This window comes from Rana temporaria, chromosome 5 (assembly GCF_905171775.1).
Source record: "Rana temporaria chromosome 5, aRanTem1.1, whole genome shotgun sequence".
NCBI classification, from domain to species: domain Eukaryota; kingdom Metazoa; phylum Chordata; class Amphibia; order Anura; family Ranidae; genus Rana; species Rana temporaria.
The window spans coordinates 119109682-119133355 of NC_053493.1; the positions used below are offsets into that span (position 1 = coordinate 119109682).

Sequence of the window (23674 nt, forward strand, 5' to 3'; positions counted from 1 at the left end):
AACTCCCAGTGACTAATAATGACAGACACTGTGAAGGGAAGAAGGAGCACCACCACCAGAGAGAACACACTGACCCTTACCGGAACTAGGCGACCCTCTAGGGATCAATATTGCATAGTAGTGTGTTAACGGTAATCAGCGGGGAAGCGTTCTCTAAAGGTCCTTTAAATCCAGGGATCGGGTAGCCGGGTCACATAAAAAATATACAGACTCTCATAGTGAAGTACCGCCAGGATTTTAATAAAATAAGGTAAGTAGAACACTTACAATTAAGACGTTTTAAAACAGCAAGTATATAGTAGCCGGCCGGCAAACAAACGAGGCACGTCCTCAATACGCGGTGACGTCAGCACGACAACCTCCCAACGTTTCGTCTTCGAGTAGACTTGATCACGGGAATGTTCACCATACGTTTTTGCACTATTGTTTTCTTTGTTTTTCTTTTTTACTGGGTCGAGTCCTTTGAAGTTGGAGTTTCTGCACCAATCTAGATTGGATCTTTCATTGGTTACATCGTGGATGGCTTATTTTGATCCTTGGGATCTATACTTCTGGTAAGGGTCAGCTTGAATGTGTTTACCCGGATACAGATCCAGCATTATCCACAAGAATTGATCCAGCATTATCCACAGAATTGAACTCATTTATTCTTTTTGGATTAATACACATTTGTTTCATCCTTGTTACATGTGTACACATATTGGGACTTTGTATTCAGTTGACCTTGTGGTCATTATTAAGAGGTGTCTCTAGCACAACTTTTTTACTTTTGTTTTTTATATGGTCACCCATATATTCCTTTTTTTAGCGCAACTCCCCTTTTATTATTATCAAATTGAGATACGCTTAAATGTTGCTAAGATAGGACCGCCGGCGCCGTCGTATCTTAGCTGTCTATTTACACTGGCCGCTAGGGGTGTGTACGCCGATTTACGTCTAGAATACGTAAATCAGCGAGATACGCCTATTCACGAACGTACGCTTACCCGTCGCAGTAAAGATAAGCCGTTTACGTAAGGCGTTTACAGGCATAAAGATGAACCACCAAAAAGATGGTGCAGCCAATATTAAGTATGGACGTCGGAACCGTGTACAATTTTTTCATTTTTATGTTGTTTGCGTAAGTCGTCCGTGAATGGGGCTGGGCGTAATTTACGTTCACGTCGAAACCAATGAGTCTTTGCGGCGTAATTTGGAGCATGCGCACTGGGATACGTCCACGGACGGCGCATACGTGGGGTCATGCTTTATTTACATAAAACACGCCCACCTCTTCACAATTTGAATTGGGTGCGCTTACGCCGGCACATTTACGATACAGCACTTGCCTCTCCAACTTGCGGCGGTGTAACGTAAATGACATACGCTACGCCCGCATAACTTTAAGCCGCTGCTTAAGACACCGGCTATAATAGTGTATGGGGCATTGCCCCCGCTTTTAAGCACATTTTCTCAATGGAGATAGGAGATTTGGGAAGAGAGTGTGGGAAGTGAGATAGCTGGTGTTAGCGTCTGGCTTCAAGTTCTGGGACCCCATGAGCTATAGAAGGGGCAGAAAAACCATACAAGGCCATGGCAATGGAAACTGTTTTTTTTTTTTTTAAGTAAACTTAGGCCGTGTACACACGATAGGATCGCCAGCAGAGAATGGTCTGAAGGACCGTTTTCATCAGTCCAAACCGATCGTGTGTAGGCCCCATAGGTTATTTAACCGTCGGTCAAAAAAATCAGAACTTGATTTAAAATGTAAAAAATAGAACAGGTTTTAAATTTTTCCTATGGATAAAAAAAATAGAAAAAAAACGATCGTCTGTGTGAAAGTCCATCGATCAAAAACCCGCGCATGCTCAGAATCAAGTCGATGCATGCTTGGAAGCATTGAACTTTGTTTTTTTCAGCACGTCGTTGTGGTTTACGTCACCGCGTTCTGACACAATCTTTTTTTAACTGATGGTGTGTACGCACGACGGACCGTCAGTCAGCCTCATAGGTTAACCTAGGACAACGGTCCTTCAGACCGTTGTCCTCTGGCTATCCTATCGTGTGTACAAGGCCTTAGGCTTTGAGGCAGGACAGTGAAAACATTTGCTCTGTCATCTACATTAAAATCACTCCATTATACTACAGTAACTTACATGTCTAATATCAGTTATTTTTTTTTTATAAAGGGGAAAAGAGGAGTATTTACACAATTGTATGGAGTAATCTAGAGCTATTTACAGCAGACTTCTAGCACAGACAGAGCATGATCACTATCTACATTTCCATTATGGTAAAAGGCAAAATCTGAATATTTAGAATTGGACACAATAGGAACACAAATAGTATATACTGCACGGATACAGAAATGTTAATAACTATGCAAGTAAACTCTGTTCCCAAACTGCCTTACTATGCAAGTTTAGAAATAACTGTAGTTCTTTAAACACACAAAAAAATATATATCAGCTAATATTTAAAGAGGCACTGTCACCTTACCCATGCATGGTAAGGTACCAGTGTCTCTGCAAAGGGCATCTATCCACTCCCATACCAACAATTCTCCAAAGTGCCTTGCTATTCTGCATCTGGCTCTACTGGGTACATGCAAGGTGACTCAGTGTCTCTTTATTAATTTTTTCCCCCGTAAGATTGACAGCATGTGCTTGTATATGTTGAATTTTACTGAACTTCAAATCAAGTCAGCTTGATATTGATGTCAGTACCTGCATCACTCAGTTTGTATTTTTTGTGATTTACCATTTTTAATACATAATTATTATAAAAAATATTTCTAATATTCCTTCAGCCGTTCTGTTCTTAGCTATCTACGTGTAAAGTAAAACCAAGCTGCCGACATCTTTTGAAGTCATACTGATATCTAAACGGACTGGTGATGAGGATTTTTACAGTCTGATGAAGAGGGTATGGGCACATATTTGGCAATCCCTTGGGAGTCTACAATTGGAAACAGGTTAAGAACTTCTGGCATGAATTAAAGGGAGACATTTCTTATTAGAAAAAAGAAAAAAGAAAAAAGTGACAGTATAACCATACAGGTTATAGTGAAAAAGGACCAAAAACAACAAAAAAAGCCCCCCCTTAAATCAGTGCTTAGCATTACTGTGCTATACAAAGAACAAAATAAATCTTACCATAACTTGTCAGGAATTCTGCTGCGTATCTGTAAATACGATTCATGCTCTCAATCACAATGGCATAAATGGTACTGGGCACGTATGTCAATACTGTGCTAGAAAAAGTCTGATGTTCGCGGTTGTAGTTTAAGGCCCAGGCTTCCATATCAAAGTATATCATCATCACATGAAGGGCCATATACAAGCTGAGGCACACAAAAGGCACAGAAATTAGATATGTTCTTAGGCTTCTTTTCAAACTTGAGTAAGTTGGCTCCCTTTTTCCTGTGACGGGATTGGTACCCAATACACCATGAAAGCCAGGCCTGGGTTCCTCAAACTGCCTCTTCATAAGTAGTGAACCCCATCGGTAGGCCAGTGTTGAACTGTAACGCTTCCAGACCTCCAGGAGAACAGTCGCCCATATCAGATTGAACATAGCAAATATCACATAGTTGTCATAGTTCTCCCATGTAAATGCATAATAAAGAAGTCCAACACTAGCCATTGGTAATAAGGCCCAAGTAAAGTATTCTAGGAAGGCAAAGTATAAACCAATAGTATCTCCAAAATAATGCCGTATTTCATCTGAAATGGAAATGTATAATTCATTAGAGAGCCTTGTACACACAAAATCGGACTTCCGACCAACTTTTCCGTGTATTTTGGTCCGAAGGGCGTTGGCCGTGAACGTGTTCTGCATACACATGGCCCAACATTTTCAGCCAACATTCACCAAATCACGTGTTTTTTCAGCTCTTTACCACCACCCTTTGGGCAACTTCTGCTATTGTTGTCTGATGTTTAGCATTGGTTCTGAGCATGCATGATCCTAAAACCGGCTTCTGTAAAACAGATAGCTGTACACAAGAGCTGAAAGGCTGGTTCCTTACGAACTACCCATTTTCTGATCCTTTTTAGCCTGTATGTCCTGTAAGTTGGCAGCTTCTACACAGAATAACTGAAATCCTTTTCTACAACATACAAAGCTCACGTATCAAGATAAGATCCTGGTTTAAAAATAAAATAAAAAATATTAATCACATGGCTGAAAAAATAATTTATACCACGTACGCACGATCATTTTTCGGGTTCTAAAAAATGAAGTTTTTCAGGCTCTAGAAAAAAGTTTTTTTCAACTTGATCATTAAACGGCCTTGCCTACACACGATCGTGGAAAAATAAATGCTCTAGCAAAGAGCGGTGACATACAACACGTACAACGGCACTATAAAGGGGAAGTTCCATGCGGATGGCGCCACCCTTGGGGCTGCTTTAGCTGAATTCGTGTTAGTAAAAGACGATTCGCGCTTTTCTGTCTGTTACAGCGTGATGAATGTGTTTACTCCAGTACGAACGGTAGTTTTACCAGAACGAGCGCTCCCATCTCATAACTTGCTTCTTAGCATGCGCGGATTTTTCACGTCGTTAAAGCCCACACACGACAATGTTAAAAACGTTGTTAACAAATAGAGCATGTTCAATTTTTTTTTGCCCATTTTTTAGAACCCGAAAAATGCTCTGAAGCCCACACACGATCGTTTTTAACCACTTAAGGATCGCCTCCTGTAAATATACGTCAGCAGAATGGCACGGCTGGGCAGATGCACGTACCGGTACATCCTGTACATCTACCCAGCCGATCGCCGCTGGAGTCCCGCGATCGGTCTCCGGAGCTAAAGAACGGGGAGAGCCGCGTGTAAACACGGCTTCCCCGTGCTTCACTGTGGCGGCTGCATCGATCGTGTCATCCCCTTTATAGGGAGACACAATCGATGACGTCACTCCTACAGCCACAGTTGTAAACACACACTAGGTGAAACATAACTCCTTCAGCGCCCCCTGTGGTTTACTCCCAAACTGCAACTGTCATTTCCAAAATAAACAATGCATTTTAAATGCATTTTTTCTGTGAAAATTACAATGGGGTGGATTCAGGTAGGGGCGCGCACTACTACGGAGGCGCAGCGTACCGTTTTTACGCTACGCCTCCGTAAATTACCTGCGCTACGCTTCATTCACGAAGCAGTAGCTCCGTAATTTGCGTGTGCGCTCTGGAAAACTGCCCGGCGTAAGCGCGCGTAATTTAAATGATCCCATAGGGGGCGTGGATCATTTAAATTAGGCGCGTTCCCACGCCGAACATAGTGCGCATGCTCCGTCGGGAAACTTTCCCGACGTGCATTGCGGTAAATGACGTCGCAAGGACGTCATTTGCTTCAACGTGAACGTAAATGGCGTCCAGCGCCATTCACGATTCACTTACGCAAACAATGTAATTTTTAAAAATCGCGACGCGGGAACGACGGGTATACTTAGCATTGGCTGCCCCTGCTAATAGCAGGAACAGCCTTACGCAGAACCCGACAAACGTAAACAACGTAAAATGCGAACGCAAGGCGCGCGTACGGTTGTGAATCGGCGTGAGTATGCAATTTGCATACTCTACGCTGACCACTACGGGAACGCCACCTAGCGGCCATCGTAAGAATGCAGCCTAAGATACAACGGCATAAGAGCCTTATGCCAGTCATATCTTAGGCTGCAGTCGGCGTATCGACCTTTCTGAATCAGGAGCAGTCGATACGCCAGCGCAACTAAGCAATTGCGCTGCGTATCTATGGATACGCAGACACAATTGCTTACTGAATCTACCCCACTGGTCTCAAAAATGTGTCAAAATTGTCCGAAGTGTCCGCCATAATGTCGCAGTCACGAAAAAAAAAAAAAAATCGCTGATCGCCGCCATTAGTAGTAAAAAAATATTTTTTTATAAAAATGCAATAAAACTATCCCCTATTTTGTAAACGATATAAATTTTGCGCAAACCAACCGATAAACGCTTATTGCGATTTTTTTTACCAAAAATATGTAGAAGAATACGTATCGGCCTAAACTGAGGAAAAAAACAATTTTTTTATATTTTTTTGGGGGATATTTATTATAGCAAAAAGTAAAAAATATAGAATTTTTTTCAAAATTGTCGCTCTATTTTTGTTTATAGCGCAACAAATAAATACCGCAGAGGTGATCAAATACCACCAAAAGAAAGCTCTATTTGTGGGAAAAAAAGGACACCAATTTTGTTTGGGAGCCACATTGCACGACGGCGCAATTGTCAGTTAAAGCGACGCAGTGCCGAATCGCAAAAAGGGGCCTGGTCCTTTACCTGCATTTTGGTCCGGGGCTTAAGTAATTAATGACATAAAAAAAAAACGTCATTATTTAGAACCTGAAAAATGATCGTGTGACACCTGGAGCAGCCCTTAGTAGAACATATACACCTCCGGTCACGCCAATTCCAGATCCCAGCTTCCGGTTTCTCTCCTAGCCCAAGTGGAACGCACGCCAGCTTGGACTTGAGCCCATCGGTGAACAGCTTATCTATCGTAATTAATGCAGTTTATCCTCAGTGCCAGGGTAAGGCACCAACCAATGTAAGCAGGCACCCGCTTTGTATTTTTGTATATTTTTAAATAAAACAATATTGCGCTATGGATTTTATGGCTTGTCTTTCCTTATGAGAGAATTTGAAGGAGAGGAGGACACAGAGGCTTTCATCCATTAACTTAAGCCCTGTACACACGATCGGTTTGTCTGATGAAAACAGACTGTTTTCATCGGTCAAACCGATCGTGTGTGGGCCCCATCGGTTTGTTTTCCCAACGGTTAAAAAAATTCTTTTACATTTTTCCTGTGGATAAAAAAACGATAGAAAAAAACGATTGTCTGTGTGAAGTCCATCGGTCAAAAATCCACGCATGCTCAGAATCAAGTCGACGCATGCTCAGAAGCATTGAACTTAATTTTTCTCAGCACGTCGTAGTGTTTTATGCCACCGTGTTTGGACACGGTCGGATTTTTGACCGATGGTGTGTAGGCAAGACTGATGCAAGTCAGCTTCATCGGATATCCAACGAAAAAATCCATCGGATTAGATTCCATCAGATATCTGATCGTGTGTACAGGGCTTAAGGTTTCCCAATAGGATATCCTTACAGCGCATTAGACCATCTCTTTAAGTAAAGAGGTCATAGTCATCTGGTGAGCAGCTTTCATATCTGAGCACTTTGGGTGTTGTATTATGGTACATGGTGAAGGATTTATTTTCTGCCATCAAGATTCAAGTTACCATTAGCTTTCACTGTGGACATTTTCACGGTTATATTTTTGTAACAAATTGTTAATTTTATATTCAATGTTTGCATGTTATATTTGAATTGATTTTATACGGTGCATATTATTTTTTATAGATAATAATTTATCATATTTTTCACTTTATTTGCACATGTCACTTTTATTCCATGTCATATGGTCTTTGAGATAAAGGCACATATCATTTCACAGCGCCCCCTACCACTAATTTCCTAAATATAGGGAATACCCTTGAATGGCTGCCAGCCAATCATGAGAACCAAGTATCTGAAATTCCCACAAAATCTAAATCCTCCACATACAACAGCAGCTCTAGTTCTCCCATCTTGTCAGCCAGACTTCTGGCATTAGTGAGCATGCCTCATAGTTTTGTCTGGTCCCATACGATCTCCTTGTTGGTTGTTCTGAGGCGGCAATTTGGATTTGTCAAATTACTTACCTTGGGTTTAGGTACTCTAGTCACTCTACCACTAATGCCCCCAATACTACCCTCTGAAGCTTGTTCAGTCTTTTCTATCAGTTGTGCTGCTCTGCGTTCCCTCTGCTCCTGCTCAGCCTCTCCTGTAATCTGATACTTGCATGGCTTGTCAGCACATAGTCTCCCCCACTCAGCCTGCCTGTCACTGCTCCCACCGCTTCCCTGGTCTGCCTGACACACTCCCCCTCCGGTCCGCAGATTAAACTTTCCTGCCGCCTCTCCCAGTCAACCAGTCACCTCTCAGTTCCGCCTCTTCTGACGGAGTCAATGGAGTGGCACTGTCCTCAATCACTCCTGCTTCTTCTTCCTGATTGTCCCGATGCCCACGCCTGTCGGCGCTCTCGGTCGCCTGTATCCGCCTCTCTTGGTCTCAGTTTGTGTGTGGGGGGGGGGGTCCGGTCTGGTCCAGTCCGCAGCTCCCACACACTACGCTGCTCGGTGTCTGCACTTCTTGGAATTTCGCCCCCAAAGCAACACAACAGCACCACCTGCCCAATCATTGAGTGAATCATTGGATCAACTTATTCCATTCATCAGCCCACTGGCCAGACACCAGGGGGTTGACTTACCCAAGGCAAATAGGCTTTGCAAGGAAGGTTGCGCTTTGCAACAGAATTTTCCCACAGCATATTGAATGTGGCAAAGTTTCATTTTGCAAAGAATACCCAATCACATGCAAGGAAATAAACAGCATTTTTACTTGCACATAACAGATTATGGAAGTTAGCAGAGGTTCATCCCATTTACCAAGCTGTGTAGCAACGTCCATTGTAAAGTGGACAGCCTTTTTTTCCCTTTATTAAATCAACCCCATATGACAACAGCATCTCCACACTATTAGGTGATAATAAGGGGTCCAGGGCCATCATCTTCTCTGCTTCTTCAAGCACAGAAATATGGGACTGCCCTTGGTCACGTGTTTCTGATGGTGCAAGTCCTAGGTCAGTCATCCTTACCCTTGCTTGTGAACCAATTGCCCAGAACTTGCAGCCATTAAAAATTGGGAATCAGCTCAGTCAATCAACTGTTTGGGGTCAACTCTAAGGGACTGTGCTGAAGGGCATTGACGGACAAATGCAGCATACTTAATATTGGTTTTAGAAGCTTTCAAAATCATTTAGAATTCATAGTATTTGCACATTAGATTCTTTCCCTTGGACTTGTAAAGGGGAGAGAAGCGGTTCTAACGCTAAAAAAAAAGACACTGGTCTTAAAGAGCTGTGAAGCTATCACCAAAATTGGAGTGGCTACATTTTTAACAGGGCTTCTGCACAAAGTGGGCACACAATAGGGGAAACTGCAAGCAATTTAAAATACAAAGCCTTGAAATTTACAGATAAAAAAAAAACAAAAACAAAAAAACAACAACACACATTTCAGAACCTACCTGGGTATCCAAAATATAATTTAACTTGGTAAGGTGCACTTAAAAAAAATTAGGTTGATACATATCTCGCTTACAAAAGAAGATAATGGTCTTACCTATAGGCTGCTGAGAAATAGTGGGCCGACCATACCAATTTTTAGCCAACAATTTTAATTTTTCTCTGTCATGTAATGGAAATATCTGGAGCAGAATACCACTGGTCTGCATTCTTCGAACTGAAAGGGGAATAGTGAGAATTATGATAAGACAATTCTACAAAAAAAGGTATATGCCAAACAAGTTACACTAATGTATGCTGGATAATTTGGGTTTTAACTTTAAAAAGGGAAATATAGGCAAATATAAAATTACATCTTTGATGAAGTCTGTCTCTAGTATTAACACAGCAATTTTTAAAATTCTTCAACATTTTTACTGTCAAATTGTTTTCTTACCTGTTGATCCTGCTAGCAAGTCCATTATTTTCTTCTTTCTATAAGAGAACAAGCTGCCCAGCAAAACTGGCAGCTACAGGGTTTTGGACGAACTGTCAGAGGTGCTTAATTTTATATTCATATGGTTTAACCATTTAAAATGCAGGGCAATTGTTTTATTTTTAACACACAAATTAAAATCTGCATTTTTTTGCTAGAAATTTACTTTACCAACTTTAGTTTTTCTGAAAGCATGATATTTGCACAAATGTCAAGAGCACAGAATATGGAGCTGCTGCCCCCCTATTCAGGGCACAGAGAGGGTGGAACTGTCAACTTTTGTTGTGAATGACTACAGCTAAAGAAAAGGGCTTTCATTCACACAAACACAAGCTGACAACACCACAATCCATCTACTACACCTGCTGTCTTAGACAAGTGAAGTAGCAGGTATGTGCTGTTGTCAGCTTGTGTTTTTAAATGGAAGACTGCTCTAGGACTGCTCTAGCTGCAGTCATTCACAACAAAAGTTGACAGTTCCACTCTCTGTTTGCCAAAATAGCAGGTGATTGTGACAAATGTAACCAAGACAGGGGCTTTTGGAGGGGACTAGGGGCTAGCCTTCTACCGATTATGGCCCATGAAGGAGACCGGGCATTTTGTCTGCTTCTCTTGCTCAGAGCATGGAAAAGAGCTTAGTTCAGCCTCTAAACCAGGAGTCTTCAAACTATGGCCCTCCAGTTGTTCAGGAACTACAATTCCTATCACGCCTAGTCATGTCTGTGAATGTCAGAGTTTTACAATGCCTCATGGGATGTGTAGTTCCGCAACAGCTGGAGGGCCGTAGTTTGAGGATCCCTGCTCTAAACCCTTGGATGGAGGAGATCATTCTCTAATGATGGACAACAACGTGATGAAGGCTGAGAGCGAGGCTCGGATTAATTCTCTGGATAAAGACAATAAAGCCTTCCTTCTGGAGTGGATGGAAAGGTGCAATTTTAATCTTATACAGGTTAATGATCAGAGGAAATATCATGAGTTCATGTCCCTCCTGCAGAGTTGGTTGGAGAAGCTCCTCCACTTGGGACATAAATATTTATCAAAATCTCCCTCAAGAAATCTATGAAGGTAACTTAATTCCACTTTAGATTTCTGGAACATTGTATGAGTGTTTATAAAACTTGTCTAATGGGCAGATTACACATGAAAGCCAAATGCCTGAAGACAGCATATGCAAGGTACTTTGTGTATCCAGAGCTGTGGGTTGTTGCCGGGCTGTCTGGGCTGGGCTGCCTGATTAATCAAAGCATTGTCTAGGGGCCTAGCTCTTAATTAGCTTCCTGGTTAATTAGGTTACTGTTGGCTGCTACCTGTTCATTAGATGTACTGTTAAATGTACTGGAATATTACAGTTTAAAGTTTACATTGTTTAGAATAATGTGATCAAGCTCTTATCTGAGTTTGTGTGGTATAAATTCTGTGTGAGTTTTCAACAGAGTCCCAGTTGGCACCTAAGCTAGTGTCGTCTAGTTCTTGGGTGCAATGTTCAGCTACAATATCTGGTTCTTGGTTCCAGAGTGAAGGAAGCTGTATATTGGCGGAAGAATCCAGGCGGGGTGCCATGTGGTCCATCACAGTGATGTACTTGGTCGAGGGAGACAGAAATCTTATATTCATTCCAGACACTGTCTGCTTTTCCTGTAGCCATTTGATTTTGGAGTGCAAACACTGGGGTTGATTTGCTAAAGACATATAGGCCGTTTACTTTGCAACATAATTTTCTCTTAGCTTAGTGAATGAGGTGACTTTCTGCTGACTATCATCTTTCAATTATGCGATTTTTTTTTACACATTTTCCTTGCATATCTTTGGGTACTGTACAACATATTTATTAAGCTATGAGAAAAATTCCTTTGTAAAGCCCTTTTGCCTTTAGCAAATTATCCCCACTGTGACTAGAAATTAGCTAGAGGCAAAGATTCCCAGAAAATAACTTTTAGAATCGATTTCTATGGGGCGTGAAGCTTGATGGATGCAGTTTACAATCATGACTATAAACGCTATCAAATATTACAAGGTGGAGTTCGACAGCCATAAACAGTTTAGCCAGCCTGACTGCACCTCTAACATTTGGTTGTTTTCCAGATAATCTCTCAGCACCACAGAGAAAACACATTCTTGCCAACTGTTTTCATAACAGACTTTATACTATAAAGCAGAACTTCACATAAAATCAGAAGTTCTGCTCATTGTACTCCTCTCTCTGTCTCCCCACCAATAATGGAAAGATTTAAATGGGTGCTTAGTTTTGATAGGTACCCACTCCCACTTCATTTTGGATCGCCAATGGCAATCCTAGCAGAAATTACGCCTTCCCCCCTTCTTCCCACATCCACCAGGGACGTATCCAGGGTCCCAGAAGGCTGTGGGTCCACTCAAGCCAGTAGGAATTTACAGCCAACTTCCCAGACTCAAGATGACAGCCCGGGGTCCCAAAGACCTGTGAAGAACTGGCCCCAGTGATGACAGCGCTGGATTCAGAGGCAGGGGAGTACCTGTTTATTATAAGTGAAGGAGCACCTGTTTATTAAAAATCAGCTGCTGTCTGTTAATTTTTCTGCAAATGGCTGAAGTTCCATGCTGGAGTACTTTCTTCCTCCACAATATCTAAAAACAGCCAATTAGAGATTAACTCCACTTTTTCCTTTGGGTGATCCATGTACATTGCAAGAATTTTAACACACGTTGTTGCAGATTTCTACCTTTTGTTACTCTGAAGAAATAGCCGTTTGTTGCCCCCACTCATCCACAGTTTGAACCCATTTGGGGTGGTTGAGTGGTCAGGAGGCATGCTCTACAGAAATTCACCAAAATATCTGACTCATTACTGGGTCCTCTTATTTGTTGTTTAACTATGTGCTACTCATGAAGTTCTCCTCCTACTCCCCTGTTAGTTCTGAGTTACAGGGAGTTACTGAAGCATTGACAAGTTTCTACTTACTGTATATGTATCTCATAATATGTTGCTTATTACATTTTTTTTTTTTTTTTTTTTTTTGTTTGCTTTTTTATTTTATTTTTTCTTCATGTAAAACTCAATAAAATATATTGAACAAGAAATAGCCGTTTGTCTGTTTTTCCATGTGGAAAGTGAAGCTAATGGAAGTGATTTCATAATTATCAATCAGCTGCTTCACTTAAAAGACTAATGAAGAAAGTGGCAGTATCTGCATCCCTAGACGTGATTTCCCTTTGGGAATATACCACCAAAAATTTAATTTCTGTTGTAGGGGATGCCCAAAATCTGACTTATATCTTAGTGCAGACTTCTGCTAAAATCAGTAAGCCAATCACACATATCTGGGGGGCTTTCTGTACACTAATAATGTACAGAACATCTCCAGGTAGCCATATTGCATTATATAAAAATTTATACCGCGCTAGATGATCAAACTATGTGTACAGCAGTGACAAAACCCTTGAGAAATCATCATAGTGAAGAGAAAATAAAAATGCAAAAAGCCACACTTATTCAAAATAAACCACAAAACATGTCTAAGTGGTAATTCAGCGATTAATAGTGAATATTGAAAGGTGATATTTATGAATATAAAATTGGGAAATGATATTCATAATAAAAAGTATATAAATATCTCTTGTAGAGAAAATGTGCCATCTTGAATACACACAAAAGTTCTAAATTGTAGAAAAAAGTTCCAGCAAAATGGAATATTCCAAAGCTTTTCCACCGCCACCAAGGGAATAAAAATTATAGGTGTAATGATCACTCGTAAGTAGGAACTCTTACCAGAAGATGTGGACCTCCTGTAATAGCGAGATCATATTGCCTTGGTAGTGGTGGAAAAGCTTTGGAATATTCCATTTTGCTTGAACTTTTTTCTACAATTTAGAACTTGTGTGTATTCAAGATGGCACCTTTTTCTCTACTAGAGACATTTATATACTTTTATTTAGAGGTCGACCGATATATATTTGGCCGTTTTTAAGAAATCGTCATCAGCCAATTATTATGGAAATTAGGCAGATTCGCAGCTGCTACACTATACCCGGGCCGCAGGGCCGCCAGCAGTACTGACCAGGGCCCTGCTCCCCCTACAGCAGCATGTGAAATTAATCCTTCACCCGTGCTGCCGATAGCCTGCGCTGTGGCCGGCCCCTATAGAGGAGAAGAGAAGGAGAGAGTTTCACCAGCACAGCACAGCACAGCCCGCCCCCCTCCCCCTCCCCCGGCGGGCTGTAGCAGAAGAAGAATACATCATTATCAGGTCACAAGCCCGAGCCTCCGCCGCCTGTCTGAGTAGTAACCTCCCCCCCCACAGGTGACCGTGGTCAGTACTAGGAAGCTCCTAGCTCTTCTTTCTTCCCTGCTTCTATTTTACTTGTTATGTGATCGGCTGGTAAGCTCATCAGCATCTGATAGGGCTAGGTGCATGCAGATAGATACCAGCATGGATGGAGGGTATGTCACAAAGATTTAATGTATGTTGCTGTGCCCCCTGCAACGCATCCCCACCCACGCCCAGCACCATCCATCCCTCTCCACAATGCATCCCCATCCAGACCCAGCACCATCCATCCCTCTCCACAATGCATCCCCATCCAAAAATCGGCCTAAAATATCGGCCGCAAAAATCGGCATTATATATCGGCCATCAGTCGCCCAATTTCTAAATATTGGTATCGGCATCGGCCAGAGAAAAACCCATATCGGTTGACCTCCAGTTTTATTATCAATATCATTATCCAATTTTAAAATTCAAATATTACCTTTCAATATTCACTATTAATCACTAAATTGCCACTTAAACATATTGCATTTTACAGAAAATTACAGCACTGCAGATTGAAAATTGACAGCTGTTATAACCCTCCCCTACTCTATAAAAAAAATGAAAAAAATTGGTTTTAGATAATACATTTTATTTTTTTGCAGACAGCAAAGTATTTCTAAGGTTTCATGATCCATCACACTGAAAAGTCTATAAGAAAAATGCCCTTACCTATCGATTTCCCGGGATAAAGCTTGGCCTGTGAGTAACCTGGAATTGAAGTCTCATCTTGCGCTCTAAGATTATCCAGCTCATGTTTAATGATGTACTGACATTCACCCATTGTTAAAAAATCTTCTCCTTCATCTGTATAAAAGAGGCACTTTATAATTAGAAAAATATGTACGATATACATTTGAACAGAAAAGGTGATGTAGTTTATTCAGAATTGTATCTTCAATCTTTTTTTAACCACTTCACCCCCGGACCATTTGGCTGGCCAAACACCAGGCCACTTTTTGCGATTCGACACTGTGTCGCTTTAACTGCTTGCCGACCAGCCAACGCAGTTATACGGCGGCAGGTCGGCTCCCCTGTGCGAGAGCCCGTAGCTATACGTCGGCTCTCGCGCAGGCCACTCCCGTGCGCGTGCCTGGCGATCGCCGCCGGGCACACGCGATCGCTCGTTACAGAGCGAGGACCGGGAGCTGTGTGTGTAAACACACAGCTCCCGGTCCTGTCAGGGAGAGAAATGCTGATCTTCTGTTCATACAACTTATGAACAGAAGATCAGTCATTTCCCCTAGTGAGGCCACCCCCCCTACAGTTAGAACACACCCAGGGAACATACGTAACCCCTTCCCCGCCCCCTAGTTTAAACCCCTTCACTGCCAGTGGCATTTTTATAGTAATCCAATGCATTTTTATAGCACTGATCGCTATAAAAATGCCAATGGTCCCAAAAATGTGTCAAAAGTGGCCAAAGTGTCCGCCATAATGTCGCAGTACAAAAAAAATAAAAATAAATCGCTGATTGCCGCCATTACTAGTAAAAAAAAAATATTAATAAAAATGCCATAAAAATACCCCCTATTTTGTAAACGCTATAACTTTTGCGCAAACCAAATCAATAAACGCTTATTGCGATTTTTTTTTTTTTACGAAAAATATGTAGAAGAATACGTATCGGCCTAAACTGAGGAAAGAAAATGTTTTTTTTATATATTTTTGGGGGATATTTATTATAGCAAAAAGTAAAAAATATTATTTTTTTTCAAAATTGCTGCTCTATTTTTGTTTATAGCGTAAAAACTAAAAACCGCAGAGGTGATCAAATACCACCAAAAAAAAAAAAGCTGTATTTGTGGGGAAAAAAAGGACGCCAATTTTGTTTGGGAGCCACGTCGCATGACCGCGCAATTGTCAGTTAAAGCGTCGCAGTGCCGAATCGCAAAAAGTTCTCTGGTCTTTGACCAGCAATATGGTCTGGGGGTTAAGGGGTTAACTGACAATTGCGCGGTCGTGTGACGTGGCTCCCAAACAAGATTTACGTCCTTTTTTCCCCCGACAAATAGAGCTTTCTTTTAGTGGCATTTCATTAAATCTGCGGTTTTTATTTTTTGCGCTATAAAACAAAACTAGAGCGTCAATTTTGGAAAAAAAAATGAATATTTTTTACTTTTTGCCATAATAAATATCCCGCCAAAAATATATAAAAAAACATTTTTTTTCCTCAGTTTAGGCAGATACGTATTCTTCTACATTTTTTTTTTTTTTTTTTTTAAATATCGCAATAAGCGTTTATTGATTGGCTTGCGTCTACAAAATAGGGAATAGTTTTATAGCATTTTCATTAATTATTTTTTTTACTAGTAATGGCGGCGATCTGCAATTTTTATCAGTACTGCGACCTTATGGCGGACACATCAGACACTTTTGATACATTTTTGGGACCATTGCCATTTTTACAGCGATTAGTGCTATAAAAATGCATTGATTACTGTAACCCCGTTGGGTGGGGCGAAACATGTCAGAGGAGATGGTGTGTGGAGCGGTGCAGGGCTGAGGCCAACTTATACATGTTAAAAGAAAAGTATGAGCCCCCCCCAAGAATCATACTTGCCTAGGTGGATGCAGCATCGAGCCTTCTGCGCCTCTACACTGAGAAGAGAGCAATCGAACACCATGGTCGCTCTGTTCTCACAGCTCTGTGAGCAAAGAGCTGCAGAGACTTTCAGTCACAGCTCTCTGCTCATCTCCCTCCTCGCTCACTGGAGTTCTGGGCTGTGGGGGGGCGGGAGGCTCAGCCCCTCAGCAGCTCGCTGATAGGCTGAGCCGGTTGTCATTCCAGGTATCTGGCAGATCCCGACTCCGTGGTCATGACGACGCAGAGCCTGAACCGATTTCTGTGAGGTCAGTAGAGAGCGGACTTCAGCCCGCTTTCTGCTAAAAACAAGTCATGAATTGCACGAAAACTAACTGCACTCCTGTGATCCATAGGAGAAGTACAGCCTTGGCTGGACTTCTTTTTTAACCCCATAGACTGGATAGGGTTGAGTGGCAATTTTTTTACGTTGGTCAAGGAAAGACTTTAGGTGGTGCTGGGCTAAATGATAGTACAGATGATTGGGTATCCACGCTGCAATGTAGCATTGAATTCTGCTGGGGCTTTTGCAAAAACCTCACAGCAAGCCCAGTATTACTGGTAATAAAGCAGAATCCAGCATTGCAAAACAAAATTCAAATCTTTGTTGTAGTAATAACACAGAAAACAGAAATGTGTTGATCATAATGCACGTTAAATAGGCAATAACCAAATCTTACTGTCAAAATTTTTGAAGTCCATCCGGTTGGTGTACAAAAAAGGTCTCATAGTGCCATCCAAGCTCTCCTTCACAAAACCTGCTGCCTCTGCTCCAAGGAGAAGCCGCTTTGTAGATGATCCTACGACATAGATGTACTCATTCTCTTCTGAGATTACCTCTGGTTTTATCAAAAGCTGTGCACCTGAAATAAGTATTATAACCATCCTTTATACACCTGCTACATAATTCAGACTCCAAACAGGAAGACACTTTTATTAATACAGGTTCTATATTTAATATGTACATACAGTTGCCACAGATTTTATTGGAACAAAGTACTGTATATACTCGAGTATAAGCCAAGTTTTTCTGTGCTGAAAATGCCCCCCTCGACTTATACTCGAGTCACCTTTTTGCGCCTGATCTCCCGGACTTTGGGGACCCGGTACCGGCTGGCCGTAGGTCCCCTGGACCCCAAACTTGTACATATGTAGCCCCACTCTTCCTCTACAAGTGTGCAAAGTTTGTTGTCCGGGGGACCTATGGCCGGGGAGCACCGATTTTTCAAAGCTGGGCACCCCTTCCATTTACTCCCATATTAAACCTGGTATGGTCGTAGGTCCTCTGGACCCGGAACTTGGCACACATGTAGCCAAATTCCTCCTCTACAAGCGTGCAAGGTTTGTTGTCTGGGGGACCTATAGCTGGGGAGCATTGTTTTTTCAAACCCGGGCACCCCTTCCATAGACTCCCATGTTAAACGTCAGTCTAGTCATGGACACAGAGAGTCATGGGCACAGTGAGGCACGGGCACAGTGAGGCAAGCAGATGGAAACCCTAGGCTCGAGTCAATACGATTTCCCAGTTTTTGGTGGTAAAATTAGGTGCCTCGGCTTATACTCGAGTATATACGGTACTATTTTTTCTGATGTCTGTTGACACTCACATCTGGAGGATAATGTAAAGACATTTATACTTCTCTCTCACACTCTGCGTCTAAAAAAAAAAAAGCACAGTCATGGGAAATGCCCAGCTACATATGGCTAAAAAGTTTAAAGAACCCCTTGAAGGGTTAGGATCCTCCAAAAGATGAAGCTTGCAATACCAACTGATATGAAAAATGCATTGTCATCCTGAACTAGTTGTTGATTGGAGCTGCCATCTTCTTCCAGGTCCAAGATACTGGCATACTAACATTTAGATTTGTCAATTCTGAATGTCTGTGTAGCCTGAGATCCTACTATTAACCATTTCAATACTGGGCACTTTAAACTCCTTTCCTGCCCAGGACAATTTTCAGCTTACAGCGCTGTTGCACTTTGAATGACAATTGCGCAGTCATACAACAACACTGTACTCATATGATGACATTTTTATATTTTTTTTCACACAAAGAGCACCACTGAGTTTTTTTTTTTTGTTTTGTTAAATAAACCAAAAAAGCCAAAAATCTTAAAAAAAAAAAAAAAGCGTGTTTTTCTTCATTTCGGTTATAAAACGTAGCAAATAAATAATCTTTCTACATGAATTTAGGCCAAACTGTATTCTGCTACATTTCTTTGGTGAAAATAACCCAAATCAATGTATATTATTTAGTCTGTAGGACTATGGTATATATATCTGAAAATGTATCAATCCTGATTTTTTGAGACCCAAAAATGCCAGGACAGTACAAAATTTGCCGAAATGATCCCTTTTTGGAAAATTAGAAAGCACAAGGTATTTAGTAAGAGGCATGGTGACTTTTTAGAAAATGTACATTTTTTGGCACAATTTTTTGGTAATGTAAATTTGTATTTATTTTTTTACATACAGTACTGTCAACTAGTGCAGTACAGTGTCATTGTATAACTGGTGTGGCGTGATCAGGGACACAAAAATGTTAATATTTTTTTTGCATGCTGTGACCAAAACAATACAGTGTTACCAATAAACTACTATGATTGCTTATAAACAATGAATTTCACTGTTAAAATCAACCATTTTTTCATACAATATGTATGACTAATGACGCACCAGTGTGAACCCAGACTAAATGTTGTTTCAGCAACTAAAGCTGGTTATACACTGGGAGAATTGTGTTTCACATTTTTTTATTATAAGAACATTTGTTTTTCTTTTTTCATTCAAGTTTAAGTTTATTTTCAGAAAAAATAAATCAGTACAATGTAATGAACATCAATTAAAAGAACATTTGTTTTTCTAAACACAAATGGGGTCAAATTGACATTCGTTGACGAGACAGTGATGAGAAAATTCGAAGAAGCAGAATGGAAAAAAATTCTCAAATGTATGAATTTAACGGTAAACGTGAAGTCTATTCATTCCAAAATTGAATGATAAAGTGGAGGTTCAGTCTTCCGACAGTCGCATCCATCGCGTCACAATTTTCCGAAAGTAGCCGAACGTCGGTGTGCAGGCGCCGTATAGAGCCGCACCGACGCTCGGCTTCTTTCGGCTACTCGTGACGCGATGGATGCGACCATCGGAAGCCTGTCGGAAGACTGTCAATCAAAATAGGAACGCCCAGTCCCGAAGACCATACCCGGAAGCACCGCATACTAGCTCATTATGAAATACTTACCTCGGAACGAGGTGAAGAGAACTTTCCTGGTCCACGCCAAGCTAGATGTCCTCTTGACTCGGTGTGTCTTCCGGGTATCGCCGCGCCAGCACTGTGATTGGCTGGAGTGGCGATGCGCGCGGGAGACTTCAAACCGGCAAGGTCCGGCGGCTGCCGGCCCTTTAGTCGAGGATCCCCGCTGCGCATGCGCCGCTGCAATCAGCGGCGCATTGCGGGGGGAATATCTCCTAAACCGTACAGGTTTAGGAGATATTCTTTATACCTACAGGTAAGATTTATTATAGGCTTACCTGTAGGTAAAAGTTACAAAAAACCCTATACAACCACTTTAATGCATTCTATGTTTTAAGATAAAAAAAAAACTTCTGTGTGCAGCAGCCCCCCTCAGGCTCCCTAATGCTTACCTGAGGTCTCTCTAGATCCAGCAATATTGCAGGAGTGTCTCGGCTGTCCAGGACTCCCCTCATCATTAGCTGAGACAGCAGCACAGCACCATTGGTTCCTGCTGCTGTCAAAGTCAGTGAGCCAATGAGGAGAGAAAGGGGGTGGGGCATCACCTTGGCTCCATGTCTGAATGGATACACAGAGCCGTGACTCGGCTCGGGTGCCCCCATACCAAGCTGCTTGCTCTGGGGGCACTGAACAGCAGGGAGGGTTCAGGAACAGACTAGGACACAGCATGACCCCAATCTCTGTAAAGAGCCGCAGCTCTTTAACCATGTGATTGGCTGTGGAAAATCAGTGGCATCAAATAGCGTCCACCAACGCCACCAATCAGTGCCCATTAGTGATGCCAATCAGTGCCGCTTATCAGTGCTGCCCATCAATGCCCTTCATTGCTGCCCCTCAATGCCCATCAGTGCTGCCTATCTTTGCTGCCCATCAGTGCAGCATATTAGTGCCTCATCAATACCCATAAGTGCTGTCTCATTAGTGCCACTTCATCAGTGCAGCCTATAAGTGCCCATCAGTGCCACCTCGTCAGTGCACATCAGTGAAAGAGAAAAATTGCTTCTTTACAAAAATGTACTGACAGAAACGAATTAAGTGATTAAATACCACCAAAAGAAAGCTCTATTTGTGTGAAGAAAATGATAACAATGTGACATGGTTACAGTGCTGTATGACCGCGTAATTGTCATTCAAAGTGTGACAGCTCAAAAAGCTGAACAATTGGCCCTGTAGGAAAGTGGTTAAATGGGCTGAGCGGCCGATGCTAACCGCATAACCTGGTCATTCTTTCAGCAACAAACCAGCCGTGTGAAAGGGGCCTTACGATGAGAAATAAATAGTGGGTGCAACATAGAGAGACATCAGAAAAACTGGTCTACAGACCTGATCTGTATCAGCAGTATAAAAGGGCAATTTAATTTGAGCATTTCGCTACTCCTCCCAGACAGAGCCTGCTGAACAGCTTTAGATTCCTTTTATGCTATATTTGTCTTCACCAAAAGGACAACACCCTAGACACAGCCCTTTCCGCTGTACATAATATGAAGAGAATGGCAAACTCAGACATTTGTTCTTGCTGGCATACACAGCAATGGGAAATACAAGTAACACAGTAAGAGAAAAAAAAAAATTGTATATACCACAGCGTAAACAAACCTAAATAAATAATAATGATGATGATAATAATAAAGTGGCAATCCTGTGCATGACATGTGTGCAAAAAACAATTGAAATAATACAAAAATATTGAAAAAGCAAGTAGCCAGTGAAGGTTCAAATAAGTGTGCAAAATTGCATATTATAAAGTTACAATTGCAGACTACTTCACAAGTGCTGCCGTGCCGACAATTCCGAAGGTGCTGCAATAATAATTGAAATCCACATAGATGATGACGTTCTCCAAACCCCCCCCCCCCCCCCCAAGTGGTTAGACTCACCAGATCCAATAGACGCCTCAAGCAGTACTGCGTTGTGGGTCAAAACAGGCTCAGTCTGATGAGCAGGTTGATGAGATCCCCAACTCTAAAATACGATTCTTCCTGTGATGTTTCACACTTGGACATAAGGAGAGAGCGCCCACATAATGTAGTGCATCTTGCTCATTCAGTAGAAATCAAGCTTACAATGTTTCATAGTAAAAAAACAAATGAATGAAGCATCAAAAAATACAGTCCGATCGTTTCCAGGAAGCAGCAGGTTCTTTCACAACCTCATCTGCGTTCCAATGTACATCGGACGTGATGTCACTGCAGGGCCATAGTCTGCTACTGACGAGTTTCGCCCCTCCCACAGGGCATTATCAAAGGTCTTTGATAAAATATTTACTATGGAACATTGTAAGCTTAAAGCGGGGGTTCACCCTATCAACGAAAAAAAAAAATTTTTTTTTTCTTTTACCATAAAATCAGGCATTGTAGCGCGAGCTACAGTATGCCTGTCCCGATTTTTTTACCCCCGTACTCACCTTGTAATCGTACATCGAAGATACCGGGGAATGGGCGTGCCTATGGAGACGGAGGATGATTGACGGCCGGCTCTGGCGCGTCACGCTTCTCCGGAAATAGCCGAAATAGGCTTGGCTCTTCACGGCGCCTGCGCATAGCCTGTGCGCAGGCGCCGTGAAGAGCCGAGACCTACTCCGGCTGTCTTCGGGGAGAGTGACGTGCCAGGGCCGGCCGTCAATCATCCTCCCTCTCCATAGGCACGCCCATTCCCTGCGGGAGCCGAAATCTACAATGTACGATTACAAGGTGAGTCCGGGGTTAAAAAAATTGGGACAGGCATACTGTAGCTCGCGCTAATATGCCTGTCTCGATGATAAAATCAAGTCAGTGAGGGTGAACTACCGCTTTAATTTCTACTGAATAAACAAGGCGTGCTACACTATATGGGCTCTCTCTCCTTATGTCCGACTCACCAGATCCAATGGAACCCTCAAGCAGTACTGCGTTGTGGGTCAAAACAGGCTCAGTCTGCTGAGCAGGGTGACGAGACACTAACTCCAAGATCTGATTCTTCCTGTTATTTTTTAAACTTGGACATAAGGAAAGAGAGCCCACATAGTGTAGTACGTCTTGTTTATTCAATAGAAATCAAGCTTACAATGTGCCAAAGTAAAAAACTTTATCAAAGACATTTGATAATGCCCTGTAGGAGGGGCGAAACGCGTCAGTCACAGACTACGGCACTGCAGTGACATCACATCCGATGTACGTTGGAACACAAATGAGGTTGTGAGAGAACCTGCTGCTTCCTGGAAACGACCTTTTGATGCTACATTCATTCCTTTTTTACCATGGAACATTGTAAACTTGATTTCTCCTGAATAAACAAGATGTACTACACTATGTGGGCTCTCTCTCCTTATGTCCGAGTTTGATACATCACAGGAAGAATCGTATCTTGGAGATGGTGTCTCACCACCCTGCTCACCAGACTAAGACTCTTTTGACCCATAATGCAGTACTGCTTGAGGGGTCCATCAGATCTGGTGAGTCTAACTGGGGGGGGGGGGGGGACAACGTCATCTATGTGGATATCAATTATTATTGCAGCACCTTCGGAATTGTCAACACAGCAGCAATTGGAACCAATATGCAATTTTGCACAGTTATTTGAACTTGTTCAATATTTTTTATTATTTCAACTGTTCTTTGCACACATTTCATGCACAGTATTAGCACTTTATCATCATTATTTATTTAGGTTTGTTTGTGCTGTGGTATATACAATTTTTTTCAAATTTATTACCTTTGTCATGAACAGCAGTGGCAAGTCCAACACCTATTATTATTATATGTAGCGCGGGTGATTGATTGTTTAATAAGTAACAAAGTACTTATTAAACCCCTGGACCCCAATTTTTGCACACATATAGCACAATTCTTCCTCTACAAGTGTGCAAAGTTTTTTGTCCGGGGGACCTACGGCTGGGGAGCACCGATTTTTCAAAGTCGGGCACCCCTTCCATAGACTCCCATGTTAAATCGTAATTT

The 23674-nt window shown here is 41.9% G+C and overlaps 1 protein-coding gene across 1 annotated transcript in view; it reads right to left on the minus strand.

Annotated features, from left to right (window-relative positions):
* The window catches only part of ANO10 (anoctamin 10), a 118606-nt gene that overhangs the window by 90150 nt on the left and 4782 nt on the right, over positions 1-23674 (minus strand). Inside the window, exons 3-6 of the mRNA XM_040353068.1 lie at positions 17163-17345; positions 14571-14705; positions 9232-9351; positions 3135-3704 (exon numbers count right to left, since the gene is read on the minus strand). Coding sequence (XP_040209002.1) covers positions 3135-3704; positions 9232-9351; positions 14571-14705; positions 17163-17345 — 1008 coding nt within the window. The remainder of the gene's footprint in view (positions 1-3134; positions 3705-9231; positions 9352-14570; positions 14706-17162; positions 17346-23674) is intronic.